The sequence below is a fragment of the Jaculus jaculus genome, chromosome 1, assembly GCF_020740685.1.
Source record: "Jaculus jaculus isolate mJacJac1 chromosome 1, mJacJac1.mat.Y.cur, whole genome shotgun sequence".
NCBI classification, from domain to species: domain Eukaryota; kingdom Metazoa; phylum Chordata; class Mammalia; order Rodentia; family Dipodidae; genus Jaculus; species Jaculus jaculus.
The window spans coordinates 208,217,379-208,232,473 of NC_059102.1; the positions used below are offsets into that span (position 1 = coordinate 208,217,379).

General features: G+C 37.3%; 1 protein-coding gene across 1 annotated transcript; it reads right to left on the minus strand.

Annotated features, from left to right (window-relative positions):
- Positions 1-3,627: 3,627 nt before the first annotated feature.
- Fgf20 (fibroblast growth factor 20) lies at positions 3,628-10,410 on the minus strand. The gene is made up of 3 exons (XM_004672595.2): positions 10,125-10,410; positions 5,401-5,504; positions 3,628-3,873 (listed from the first exon to the last, which is right to left on the minus strand). Exons 1-3 carry the CDS (start codon positions 10,408-10,410, stop codon positions 3,628-3,630), a joined length of 636 nt encoding a protein of 211 aa, XP_004672652.1.
- Between the last annotated feature and the right edge of the window lie 4,685 nt (positions 10,411-15,095).

Sequence of the window (15,095 nt, forward strand, 5' to 3'; positions counted from 1 at the left end):
AAAATTTCATCACCTAACTCAGGTATGGAAGAGACTACTGGGGTATAAGCAGTTCACTCCTACAGTACAGTTCTTCTCACTCTCTATGGATCTGGGGAACTAAACTTTCAAGCTTATACTCCAAATGCATCCAATATTCAGTGGTAGGATAGTCATAGGATACAAACTATCAATATTTCTATACAAGAAGAAATGGGCTGGCTATGGTGGGACTTGTAAACCCAAGACTCAGGAGATAAATGTGGGAGAACTGTTGTAAGTTGAAGGCCTCCCAAACCTTAATAGTGAGTTCAAGACATACCATAGCTATGTGGATAGACCCTTATGTTTTTAAGGGGAAGATGGAATGTTCAAAGGAGTATTTTTCCATAGTAATTATGATATCTAGACGGGTTAATGTTAAAAGTGTCTCATTTAGGTTTCAAGGCCTGGAAATAAATTTCCATGACTATCTCTATCTCTCTGTTAACCTTTCCTTAGTTTTTTTCTTCAACTCAAGATAGTCTCTTCCTTGGAACTGATGAACCAGGAGTTCAATCCCAAGAGAAAACTCATCTTTCCTTGGAGTTCTAGCAAGACACCAGGGAAGACTTTGATTGGAACATTTCAATCACATGCTGATCCTTACAAGAAATAGTGTGTGTCTAATATGATATGTATGAGTAGCCAACCATGGACAGGGAACTTATCTCTAAAATAGGATCAGTCATACTTAAACTGGACAAATTTTAAAGGCTCTGAATCTGTCCACTAACAAGTTTCATCATATAATACAAAAACTGTGATAGTACATTATGAGAGAGATTTTCAGATCTGGATCCAAGCAACTAAAAATTCTACTTGCATTCATTTAGGATTCTCATTTGTGCTTCATTTCCTCTATCTCAACATATTTGATCATAATAATTAGTACTCTAATTCCACTTTAGACATTTTCACTGTCTAAATGTAGTGCTACCTGGGTTTCAAGCTTGACAGGTGTAGTCAATTCAAGGAAGTAATTTGAAGAGAATAAGCTCCTGCTTACCCAGCCAGTGCTTATAGTGAACTTAAAATATTCATGATATCACACCAGAATCTTTGCCACATGAACCCATCCCTCTACACAGATCATACAATACCATGAGGACCAGAAAAAGTGAAGGGAAACATAAGGGTAATGACCAAAATAGAGACCATTCTCTCAGCCACACAAGTAGAAGTTAAGTTATGATGAGAAGCTCACCATTGGTCACCATGCACATGTGTTATTAAACTGATATATGATACAGCAAAAATGCAAATACTTCTCTTGCCAAAATTTTAATCTGGAGCTGGAAAGATTGCATAAGGATTAAGGCACTTAGGCACTTGAGTACAATGCCAGAAGACCCAGATTTGATTCTCCAGGACCCATGCAAGCCAGATGCACAAGATGGCACATGTGTCTGGAGTTTGTTAGCAGCTGAAGGTCCTGATGCACACATTCTCTCTCTCCCTCCCTCCCTCCCTCCCTCTCTCTCTCTCTCTCTCTCTCTCTCTCCCCCTCCCTCCTTCCCTCCCTCCCTCCCTCCCTCCTTCTCTCCCTCAAATGAATTAATTTTAAAAATGCCTGATCTATAAAAAGAATTAATTTCACTATTCTTAATGCTTTATGATAAGCCCAAGGGATACTACCATTGAGGACTTATTTGACTAGGTTAGGGTTAAGTCAAGACTCTGGTGCCAGCATATGAAAGACTAGTTGATTTTCTTATAAAGTGCCTTATGAACAAGCTTGGAGAACATGTTTTACATAGTTCATATAACCATGAATAGCTCTGAGGTGAAAGAGCTTATGGAAAAATACAGCCAGTAATTGTCTGGATATCAATATCTTTGATACCATCAATGGGACATACAAAACATATTTAGAAGTTTAGGTTGCTTGACTGGAAGAAAAACATTTACTTTGTATGTTATTCTCAAATGTTTGGCCTAATTAGCTTCTCTTGCAGGACTCATCATAAAAATTTCCTATTAGTGAAGCTTTCCTGGACCATCGTATCTAACTTTTTCTTTTCTCTCTTTTTGGGTTTAAAACATGTTTTCCTGCTAGAGCACATCACAGTTTAGCCTTGAAGACTTGTTACTCTGTTTGCTTATTTCATGTTTCTCCTAGCAGACATTAATTTCTGTGATGCAGGACCAAACGTTTTCTAATCACATCCCTTAGACACTTAATATACTGTCTGGCATATAGTAACCTTTAATGAGCATTTGCTAAAACAATAGGAACTCATCAGACTCAGGTAGATGACACCTGATCAGTGCTAATGGAGACACTACAAGGAATAGTTCTTTCAATGACCACATAGGGTGAAGAAAGTCATCTTTGTCACATTGACAAAATAAGCAAACACTAGTTGGCTATATTGTTGAATAATTTAAACATTCTACATTTTCTTAATACCAAAGTGTTTGTATAAGGTGCTTAGAATTTTGTCCTTTGAAAATACATTTATAAATAGAAAAGCTTTTACCTGAAAAAAAATCAATGATACCAAACATATGAAATGAAAATGTTCAATTTTTTTTGAACATGTGTTAAATTCAATACAAATCATTAAAGATTTTCTAGGCCAAAAGATACCAATGTTACACCTTAAAAGCAACTTGCTGTATGAAAATACAATCCAGAGCTGGGGAGATGGCTTAGCACTTAAGGTGCTTCCCTGAAAAGCCTAAGGACCCAGGTTTGATTCCTCAAAACCCATGTAAACCAGATGTTCAAGGTGGTGTATGTGTCTGGAGTTCGTTTGTAGAGGCTGGAAGCCCTGGTGAGCCCATTCTAACTGCCTCTTTCACTCTCTCTATCCTTCTTTTTCATTCTCCAAATAAATAAATAAAATATTTTTTTAAAAAATATACAACCAATACCATTTTTCATTCATTAAAAAAAATTAAGACTTTATTCTGTGAATAATGTGTTATGATAATGATGTCTTCTTTACAATCCAAGATATTACAGCAATGGAATGGCACACTAAAGGAGCTTTTGAGGTTTTTTAAACTTTTTGTATTGTCTTCATATACCAGTAAAAAATAAACTCTTTAATAAATAAATATATATAATAAATACTTGCAAATCGAAAATGTATAAATAGGTCCATTTTTTAAAAATGTTCCATCTTGGTGTGGCATGTTTTATATCTTACAGTCACCCAGTGTTTTGTTGTCTTACAATAATGCCACAACCTGCAAAAGTATACAAGTTCCTCAGAATTTATGAGGCAGTAATTATAGTTGGTTGTCTCAATCCATTTCTTCAACATGAAGTATCTGATTTTAAGGTAACTTTGCAAGTAAACACTATTCAGAGGGGTGGGGCACCAGCAGCAAACAAGATGAGGTTCCCATCATTCACAGTTTCACTGACTTTCAGCTTCAGTTCATTAGTAAGGACCAAGCCAAGGTATCTAAGGATGTATTATAATCCACTTATTCAGAGGGATCTTCCTTTACTTTAAGTGAATTCCAAATTCAGTCTCCCAGTGGAAAACAGACTCTATTATATTCTGCATGATGTCTTCTTCTGATGTTAGCAATGGGAACAGTGAGTTAAAGAGAATGTTCTAGTATCATTGTTCAGTAAAGCAGCATCAAACTTTAAGTATAGATCAATAAGTCCTTGTACAACTCCGGAACTCTTTCTGGGTCCACTGGTCTAGGTAAGAAGTGGGTAAACTTTTGATGTCTTTTGGACCTGGCACCATCTCTTGGAGTCCCATCTTTGTTAAGTGCTACAAAGTACCTACGGCCGGTGTCTCCATGTTTATATATGTTAGATGAATAGGTGTTATACCAGTTTTCTTCAAATTGCTCCCTAAAGATGCATTCAGAAGTCAGTTTCTCCTAGAAAAAGAAGTCATAGCATTGAAAAAGTACTTTTAAAATAAGTATCTTATAAGTATCAACTCTAAATTATCTTTTTACTTATATCTTCATCAAAGAAAGAAAAACGTTAAATTATTTTTACCCTATTTTGGATTTGTCTATATATTATCTGAAGTTTTCCCTCCCATGTGGCTATCCAATAGTTTGGCTCAAGAAACTTTAAACTAAATATCCAATTACCAGCCGAGCGTGGTGGCGCACGCCTTTAATCCCAGCACTCAGGAGGCAGAGGTAGGAGGATTGCCATGAGTTCAAGGCCACCCTGAGATGACAGAGTTAATTCCAGGTCAGCCTGAACCAGAGTGAGACTCTACCTCGAAAACAAAATAAATAAATAAATAAATATAAAATTCCCCAAGCTGGGCATGGTGGTGCATGCCTTTAACCCCAGCACTCGGGAGGTAGAGGTAGGAGGATCATCGTGAGTTCGAGGCCACCCTGAGAATGCAGAGTGAATTCCAGGTCAGCCTGAGCTAGAGTGAGACCCTACCTTGAAAAACAAAATCTAAATAAATAAATATCCAATTCCCAATTTTGTTTTCAAATAATTAACAAATATTGTCAATTTCCCTATGCTTTATATTATCACTGTCCTACCACCATCACCACAAGCAGGCTTGTTGCTTATCTTGTCCCGTCATTATTACATAGATGCTAAAGTCATTTACATAAAATCTCTTCTTTCAGCTTGGTATGTTAGTATTAACATAAGTGCACTGAAAGCATAATCGTTTTATGCTTTTCCAAAATGGACTATATATTGTCTAAAATATAGACTACATGCCAGGCGTGGTGGCACACACTTTTAATCACAGCATTCAGGAGGCAGAGGTAGGAGAATCACCATGAGTTCAAGCACTCTGAGACTACATAGTGAATTCCAGGTCAGGCTGGATTAGAGTGAAAACCAACCTCAAAAAACAAAAAAATTATATATATATATATTTATATATATATAATATAATATAATATATATAATATAATATATGTAATTATATTATATATATAATATATATATGATTTGTATTGAATTTAACACATGTTCAAAAGAGAACCTACAGTTGCTTAATTAATCCAGCACATACTTAAAGACTGTGCATTTTTTTCAAAATTCTATTAATTCTATTGTAATTCTATCTTACAATCATTGTACACTGCATTATCTTTCTCTTTGCCTAGATATACTAATGGACATTGTTCTCTGTCTCTGATAGAAATAAGCAAAATATGGAGGAAATGAGGAAGATTCAGAAAGTGGACAAGAAAATTGAGTGAGCTTATAACAATGATGAATGAAGATTTTAAAAATGAAACTGAATCACTACACTATTGCCTAGAAACGTGTACATTTAACACAATATTGATTTTAAACTCCTATTCAAGTATATTTTATAGACTTCTTCTCAGAGACATTATTGGCAGATGTTTTTATTAAAATGGATTATTATTACTTCAAGAATTATAATAGAAGGTAATAATACATACTGATCCATAGAGTTCTCCTTTGTCATTCATTCCAAGGTAAAGACCACTGTCCACACCTCTAATGCTGACCAGTCCCACTGCCACACTGATGAATTCCAGGATACCTGAAAGTATAAACAAAACAATTATTTGAATTTACTAATGAAAAAATAACTATTAAAGAGAGTGGTGAGGGCTGACATATTTAGTCATTCAACAAATGGAAGCTAGTATTATCAAAATGAGTATTAGTAAAGGCATTCTTGATTTTTCCATAGTTCAACAAGTTAATATAACCATTTTCTACTAAGTGTTCTGTTTTTATTTATAAAAGTCAAGTTAATCTTTTTCCAGAAGCAGCATACTTTATGTAGGGATAACATTGTTCTAGTAGTTTACATAGTTTCTACTTATGTTTATCTAGTCCTAAAAATAATCCCTTAAGGTAAGTATGGAAGATATTTTTATCCTCATGTTAGAGATAAAGAGACTGAGTATCATAGATATTTAATGATTTACCTAAGGGATACAGTTTTTGTGACTGATAAGAATGATACTTGAACTTAAGTCTTCTGAAGTTTTATTGTTTTTACTCCAGACCACTGTTTCTTCAGAGAAGTTCAATAGTTTCAAAACTTTATAATGTAAGCTGTTTCCTGTCACATGAGTCTATAAAAAAATCTTATAGTTAAGAGAAGTAAAATAACTTTGTAACTCATTGCATATGAGATCCAAATACCAAATCTGTCATATAAGTTAAAATTGTTCTAGCCACATTTTTAAAGTTATTTTAATTTGTTAATAGATAAAGTGGTTTCAAAAACTCTTGACTTGATACACTAAATAGAACAGTTTTAAAACATGTACTGCCTCTCTCTGTAGTAGCCTTTTCTTTTCTTTCTTTTTTTTTCACACTAACCTTTGGACTAATGCCTTTTTATAGTTCTTCCCCATAGACTGCTGAAAAAAAGCTTCACCATTCTTTAATGGTTCCACAATAGCTTTTTACCTTCACCCAAACTTAAGCTCTACAAACAGTGTAACTGTGTACCATTTAGCCTGACTCTTGCTCTTAAGTCATTTCTTGATTTATTGTACAAGTTCCTGTTTGGACACGTGATACTCCCAAGGCCAAAGGAAAGTACAGAATCTGAATCTGTTGTCATGGAAGTCTCTGTTCTATACAGGGCTTAATTCATTCTTTGGCAGAAACTTGGATTCTTAGTAAAACAAATGAGCTCTTTCAATCTACTAGGAGATTCTGCAGAACACTAAAGGTGTAAGGGATCTCACAGATAGTATACTATTAAACATTCTGTGAGAGGCTTGAAAGAGCCTAAAGCAGAGGGAAGATAAATAAGGTCATCAGGAAGACCTCAACCCCGTAGATCCCAGCATGATGACAACTATGAAATGGGGAGTAAAAAACAAACCCACTGCCAAGATCACCAATGTGTAATTTTATTCAAGATATACTTATAAATCTATAATTACTTTATATTACATTGAATATTCATTCAAATTTAAAAATTTGCTATAGCTACCATACTCCCATTGCTACCCCAGAACCTATGCCACCTATACTTTCACTCTATCTTAAGATAATGCTGTGAGCTTGCCAAAAAAACATGCAATTACATGAAGAAAAATGATTACATATACTCTTAGAATACTTATATGCAAATAGTTTTAACTTGATTAAAATCTAAAACCATACACATAACCAAGCATAAGTAATTTTTGCACTGGCTCATGGAACTGATGGGAAAAACGGTTACGTGATTTTTGTGTTCCTCCTAAATATTTTAGCCACACTTTTTAATTCTGATCCCCTTTCTCCTCAAGGAAATAGTATATCACAGAGTAATTTGTAATCGTTTGATTCTTAAATGAGATTTGACAAGTCTTTCTAGTTTATAATGTGAGGTGGCAACTAAGCTAATTCCTTTACAAAGAGTAGACATGAAAAACTTTCCTTAAGAGGTAATCACAGATTTTAGATAGATTTTCTAATGCCCAGTGTCCCATAAAAAGACTTGGAGGTACTTTGTCTTTCTGGTATCATTTTCAAAGCCAGTCTTTTTTTAAAATCATAATAAACAGGTGAGTCAACCCACAGTGCAACCACATCAGACAAATCTATGGAGAATAGGAAAGAATAAAGGGAAAGGCTTCAAATGAATGTTTGATCTCAAGCTATACTTTAAAAGAAAAAACTCCGTGTTTATGCACTATGTACAGTCTTCCTACTATACTACTGTGCAGAGAAACTCTGCCATAAAGTTAGCTCAGATAGGAAATTATTTTAACCTCACCAAGACCTTTCTTTTTATGTTCTGTTGATGTGGTTTTAAAATTAAAACAACAAGAATTTAATTTTTTACTTGGTCATGGCCAAATTAGCATATAATTATTAAAAAGTGTTATCTTCTGTCTTAAGTAACCGTCTTTGAGTTTTCTCTGATTCTTCCTTTGATTTCACAGAAATGAGTTTAAAATAGAAACATAGTGGAATGCTTACTGACCAAAGCACTAGTGAAAGAACAGAGACACACAATGTCTATGTGCCGATATGGCCTTTCTCCTCCCCATACTCTGTGGCCTTAAGTCATGATGTCCAAGCTAGTGAAGGCCACTAGGAAGCACTGTGGCGTGGTATCGAGGCTGATTGTTCCTTTAGGCCACCAGACCATCATAGGCTCTGTTTCTTTTATGTAACAGTGAATATTTTGTTCCTACATCCAGTCTCCCACCATAGCATGACTTAAACCAGCACAAAAGCAGTCTTGTCATATTTTAGTAAATAAATAGACAAGATAGTAATTCTGATATACATCACCCATTCCTAAAGGAATGGGTTTAAGTACCAGTTGAATGAATGTTATCAAGTCTGCAAACATTTACTAATCTCTTCATACAGAGTCAATCTTATAAAAGGATGCAAAGCAGTAGAGGAACCTCATTATGGAAGAAATTAGAATGGAATCATTAATGCCGTACAGAAAGACTTTCCATGGCCACTTTGATTTCTCAGGTCTGGATATTTCCTAGACTTCGCTTAGAGCTGCTTTGCCTGCCAGCATTCTCCCAGTTGAATACAGTGTGAAATCTGTCTGACACTGGAAGGTGTTCTTTAGGAAATAGTGTATGGACATTCTTAAAAGAAGTGTCAGTGCATTCTTTAGAAACAGAAGCCTAGCCTCATCCGTTTACAAACCACTTTCCAAAAGTGACCCCAGGTTGGCCACTAGGTCATGACACTCTTGACTCATAGTCAGTGGGAATTTGGAAGAGATCAGTGGAAGCTGCAAACATATGGGTTTTAAAAAGTTAATTTTCTAAGCCTTTAAGTGCTGCCAAATGACCACCACATGCTTATTTCTACATCTAACGTCTTGAATGCCCCTTAAGTGGAGATTTACACTTCGCCAAAGTTTTAATGAGTACTAAAGCCCAAAAAGAATAAGTGGATGAGGACAAAGTAAGAAAATGCCAATCAGAAATGAGATTCTCAAGGAATTCCATCCTGAAAAGAAAATAACTGTGTGGTGCTTTCACATGCTGCTGGCAGTGATATATATATATATATATATATATATATATATATATATATATATATATATATATATATATATGTGTGTGTGTGTGTGTGTGTGTGTGTGTGTGTATGTATATGTATATGTATATATATAATATTCATATATATATAATAATCTCTTAATAATATCACAAGATAGATAAGTCAACTCCCTTATGAGTGTCAGCAGGTTAACTCTAACATAAAGAAAAAAATAGCAAAACATCCTGGGATATTAGAACCAGAAAACATCTTTAAAAGAACATCTAATTTAAGGCACTATGATGAGCACATAAGAAAGTAAGACTCATACTGAGGAGGTACTTGCTACTTACACAGCAGGTTGTCATATAATCAGGAGTAGATACATCACTCTCTCCTAGTCTAGTATCTGCAGCAGGCAATGTTAATCACTGCTTGTTTCTCCTATAACCCCTTCTGCTCCCAGGCATTGCTGAAGGTATGCTAAACTGTCTCTCTGTGTTCCCACCCATGTCTTCTTTCGCTTTGGTATTCCCTCTTACCTAAGGTCACTACCAAAATCTCTGCATTTGAGTTTCGCAATTAAGCATACTCAGTAGAGAGCTCTCACTCTCCTTCTGTCCCCCCCCCCTTTCTCTCCGCCCCCCCCTTTCTTCCCCTTCCTTCATCCCTCCGCCAGGAACTCAGAAACCTTGCCTCCAGAAGTCTTTGTGGGGACATATGACATCTTTTCTAAGTACCAACTCCTGAGTGAGCGGATGCCACGGATGGATAACCATGTACGTATCCAGGGGGCACGTTTCAAGAAGCAGATTGCTTCCTGTTACTTTCAAAAGGTAGACACAGAACTGGGCGAAGCGTGGAAGGAAGAAAAAGAAAACAATGTAGGGCATTTTAAAACATAATGAAACTGTCTGCGACGTAAAGAGTGCAAGAAAAAGTACATGATCCAAGTCCAGGATTTGATGCCCCAGGCAGTAGGACTAGCAGAGAGCGCAGCACTGCTCCCAGAGCCTGGAGCTGCCGCCCTCCTCAGGCAGGAAGGTTCCCCGAGCTTGGAGCAGGCGGGGATGGGTGTGGGGGCGGGCGTCGGACCTCCTGGCGAGCATGGAGGGCGGGGTGCCGCGGGAAGGAGGAAGCGAACCAAACTGAGGGAGGCCAGAGCAGGACCAGATGCTGTACGTACCGAAGAGGCTGTGGTCCTGCCGGGTGCCCTGCACGCTGCCATCTGGCAAGATCTGCAGGTGGAAGCCGGTGCGGCAGTAGAGCTGGCGGCGGCGCAGGATGCCATGCAGGTGCGCCAGCTCCGCGGACCCCGGGCCTCCGCGCGCGCCCCGCTCCACCGCGCCCCGGCGCTCGCCCAGCAGAGGCGGCCGCTCCCCCGCTGGGGGCAGCAGGAAGTGCGAGCCCACCTGCTGGCCCAAGCCCTCCAGGCCGCCCAGGAAGCCCCCGACCTCCGCCAAGGGAGCCATGGACCTCGAAACTCCGAGACCCCCAATAAGAAAAGAAATGTAGCAGGGGTGCCGAAGTAAATGGAGATAAATGACAGCAAAACAAGTCCCCAAAGTTAAAGCCTTGAGGTGGCTGAAGGGCCTGCGCCCTGAAAAGATCTTGGCTCCTTGGGTAGGTGGAAGTCGCTGCCGCGGTCTGTGCAGGAGTGTCCGAGGCCAGGGCTGGAGCTAAAACTGGGGCTGCAACTCCGCACACTGATCAGATCAGTCCTGTGTTCGTTCACACCGACTATATATGCGGGTCCTCTTGACATATGCTAATCGAGTCCTTTCATGCGCGCTGGGGAGGTTGGTTTTGTTTGAAATCTTAAACCAGCCTCCTCTCAACACGATTTTGCTCTTCGGAAGTGAGTAAAAGAGGCCCTTGTCGGTTCTCTATCCGTGCTGTTGCCAAAAGCATTCCCGTACTTAGCCAAAGTCAGCTAGCAAATTCGGGGATGCTCGGCCCGGACCCCTCGTGGAGGTTGACTCGGGCTGTGGGGTTGTTGCTCGGTTGCAGAGAGAGACCTCCAGAGCTCTGCGAACATGAGCCCTGCGTGGGATATATAGAAGGAGGAGGACAGCTGGGGGTACAGAACACGAGGAGATAGTGGGAGGGGGGAAGGAGGACACCGCACCGTAGGAAAATTGGACTCCTTGGGCGCTGCTTGGGAGCCTGCAGTAGACAGGTGCAAAAAAAGGTAAGCGAGGGAGAAGGGAAAAGGGCGTCACCTGAGGCTTAGACCTGCCCAGACACACATGAAAGGAAATCAAAGCTTTGACAGTTTAACTCACTAATTTTAAAACACTAATAAAATGTACAGCATTACTCTTTTCTTTTATCATTTAGATGGGGGATTTTCTCTACATAATCAAGGTGAGGTTAGGAACACCCTGCCCCCCCTCAATTTCTTTAATGTTTATCTTTACTAAGATAGCATAAGACATAAGCAAGATTGCCTTCTATCTCTATGGAAGTTTTAAATCGTGTGTTAAGATCCTGAGATTTTAATTAGCATAATAAAATAACACCATATAATCATGAAACAAGGGATCATGAGTACATCTAAATAGGCTGGTTCACATTCTTTTATTTGCTGAGAATATAAAAAGCATGATTAGAATAGTGTCACAAAGGAGGAAAGACCTCTGGTCCTCTTATCCAATCAAGAGCATGTCCTTAGTCACATTTTCTTTTCTTTTTTCTCTCTCTTTAGAAAGTTCCTTTTATTGTCATACAAAATCATTCAGAATGTTATGCAATTATTCATTATGCATAAAAATTTGAACCCCCAAAATTTATTGGGCCTACCATTATCTAAAACTACATGCATATGTATACTGTGTTTCACTTTATGTAACACATGTAAAGTGTACCACATATATAAGATCTGAACATATATAAGATCTCAAATAGTGTTAGCCATTATCATACAACCCTGGATTTTTTTCAAAAGATACATGACACACATAAACAAATACTTTTGACAAAAAGGACTAAAGAACACAGTAAAGTGATTTTTAAACACACACACGTGTGTGTGTGTGTGTGTGTGTGTGTGTGTAGTCACATTTTCTTAAAAGCAAGAGTTTTATATTCACATTTAAATTATAAAATCTCGAAACAACTAAATAAAACAACTAAATAAAAATATTGTTGTTTCTTGGTGAGTTTTGAGACTTCAAAATTTACTAGTAAAATTTAAGAGTACCTGAAACATTTGTAAAACAGAAGGCCACTGAAGCAAGTTAGACATATGTCCATTTGAATGCTAAGACTTTGCACCACTAACAGATCTTTTGGATAAAATTTTTTTAGTGGTGCAAGATTTGAAAAACATTTGGAAGTTTTACACTTTCCCTGAGCAAAACATTTTGGAGACTAGTTCAAGATTAAAATTTCAGTCCATTTCATACTTAGTTAGTTCATTAAAAGCCTAAACCTGGGAATTCATATGACTGGCTTATTTTAATTTTTAAAGGGTTGGGGTTTTTGGGGGGGGCAGTAATTAATTGGCAGGTGCTTTAAAGGAGGTAAAGTTACTCCTTTTTGTCACTACAGGCCTAACTACTGACCCTTGTGAAACAAAGTTATAAGAGAATCCATAAAGCAAGTGATTTACTGTTGATACAAAATAAAACAAAACGTGGCTAAAAACAATAAACAGATAAGTTACTTTAGAAACATATATTGCTAAGTCTGTTTTAAAGGATGTACCAGGTAAATATCATATTATTTTACCTTCCAAATAGGAGCAGCCTGTCTTGCAGCAGGACCTCCAAATCCACCATCATCAAAATTTCAAAGCACATCTGTGTAAACATTATCACATCAGTGTAAAACATCAACCAATGGGCTTTTACTTTGAACCAAATCTTCTTAATTGCAGTGTTAAATCAAAGAAAGTTAGATCAAAGTTGTGTGAATCTCATAGTGGGATAACTGAAGTAGCCAGAACATACATTGATCACTTTTAAAGAGAAGATACTTAAAGGTTTTAAACATAGATTAAGTACCTTTAATGAGGTTTGTTTCAAGATCTAAGATCTATGCAACATATAATGGTGTTAATTACTGCACAAGGATGTATGTTATTGTCACCTGCTCCTAAAGGGACTAGTTCATTCTATGAAAGATTTCATATGAACATTTTAAGTCCTGCTCTATGATCTGTATCTCTTAGACTTTTACAATTCTTGTATCATACACACACATGCACAGACACACACACACACACACACACACGGTAAATTTTACACACGTCACCAAACTGCACATACTTTAATAATAAAGTTCCCTTGACTTTGTATTTCCTAATGTCATGGGCTTTCCTGTTTTTGATCACCACAATAACCCAAGAGGTAGGCATGTCACTTTATTAAGAAAAAAAAATGTCCTACATTATCTGGTTTTAATCCAGACCAATGTCCCTTATTTTATAAAGTGAGGACAATGTAACTTCTACCTATATTACTATGCTTAAGGTCTCTATGAGACTTAAATGTGAAAACATGCTACAGAGGTTTTAATACCATAAGCTTTTCTCTGCATAGAATGTCCTCGATGACTTCAAATGTTGGTCAGGTTTTTACTTTATTCTTCTGTAAATGAAATTTGTTTGCAATGCAAAATAAATCCTGTTCTCCCCAACCAAAGCTTTAATGTGTGTAAGTTCTGAATGGTGCTTAATGTCATTTTATAAAGGACCAGAATAGGAAATAAAAGATAAGGATTTCTTTTGTTTGCTGTAGCCATGTGACAGGAAAAGATAACACTAAAGATTTTTTTGCACATGCTATGATGATATCGTGGGAAGTTAAATAATTTTGAAGAGTGTTTTACAAAAGTACATTATTCAACTTTTAAGTATACACTGCAATCTAATCAACTTTACCTATACTTCCTAGAGACCACACTTGCCTTGCTGTTATACAAATATGTGGTACAATTTTTACTTCCACAAAATGTAGTCACAGAATTCCAGAGCACATGATTTTGTATAGGTTTTCAGTCAGCATATTGTCATGAGCCTTTGTTGCCTTTCCATATGTTTCACTTGAGAAAAAAGAGCTCATTTTAAAGGTCATAATTTAGGGGCTGGAGAGATTAGTCAGTGGTTAAGGCACTTGCCTATAAAAATCAAGATTTATATTCCCTGTATAACAAAAGTACAGTTGTAAACATTATTTATAATCATAAGACATTGGTAGCAAACATAAATTTCCATACATAATGAACTGATTGGTGCAATTTACAGTACATACAATAGAACATTATATAGCTTGGAAAGATGGAAGAGGTCCCTATGAACTAATAGACTATTGCCAGGACAGGCTGTTAAATAAAAAGACAAGGTAAAAAGCATATATAGTGTGCTGCCTTATGTGTAACAAAAGAAGAAAATCAAACACATATATTTATAGATACATATATATGTGCATACATATTTTAAAAATAGATTAAGCACGTGAGCCAGGCATGGTGGCACATGCCTTTAATCCCAGCACTTAGGAGGCAGAGGTAGGAGGATCACCATGAGTTTGAGGCCACCCTGAGACTATGTAGTGAATTCCAGGTCAGCCTGGGCTAGAGTGAGACCCTACCTCGAAAAACCATTTATTTATTTGTGTGTGTGAGTGAGCATTCGTGTGTGTGTGTGTGTGTGTGTGTGTGTGTGTGTGTGTGTGTGTGTAGAGTATACAAAGGCCATGACATATGTGTGAAGATCAACGACAACTATTGAGTCAGTCTCCTCCAGGCCATCCCATTTTGAGGCAGGTTTTTCTCTGGAGTTTCCCTCTGCTGCTCTTCACTGTTCTTGGAAATCCTCCTGTTGTCACTTCTCATCTCACCAGCAGCATCAGTGGGCTATGCTCCTAGCTTTTTATGTGAGGTCTAGGGATCAAGCTAGCATATTCTAGCTTTAGATGCAAGCACTTTATTCCCCAAACCATCTCCCCAGCCACTCTCTCAGAACCTTTTATAGAGTTTTGACTTTTGAAGAAAAAAATTATTTTTAACTAATATGAAACAAGGATAGAGGTGGGAAATAGAATCCGGCCTTATAAATTCAGGAGAAAAACACAAGTGAGTAACAACCACACAGAAAGAACTTATAGTTAGAAAATAAGCAACTCTCACAGAATAGTTTTGATCATATAACAAA

What these genes read in the sequence shown, in the direction of transcription:
- Fgf20 (XM_004672595.2), bottom strand. Translation starts at nt 10,410, where the DNA reads ATGGCTCCCTTGGCGGAGGTCGGGGGCTTCCTGGGCGGCCTGGAGGGC. An exon ending in GCAGGACCACAGCCTCTTCG is followed by an intron (nt 5,505 to 10,124) that starts GTACGTACAGCA and finishes TTATACTTTCAG; the next exon opens with GTATCCTGGAATTCATCAGT. An exon ending in AAGGAGAACTCTATGGATCA is followed by an intron (nt 3,874 to 5,400) that starts GTATGTATTATT and finishes TTCTTTTTCTAG; the next exon opens with GAGAAACTGACTTCTGAATG.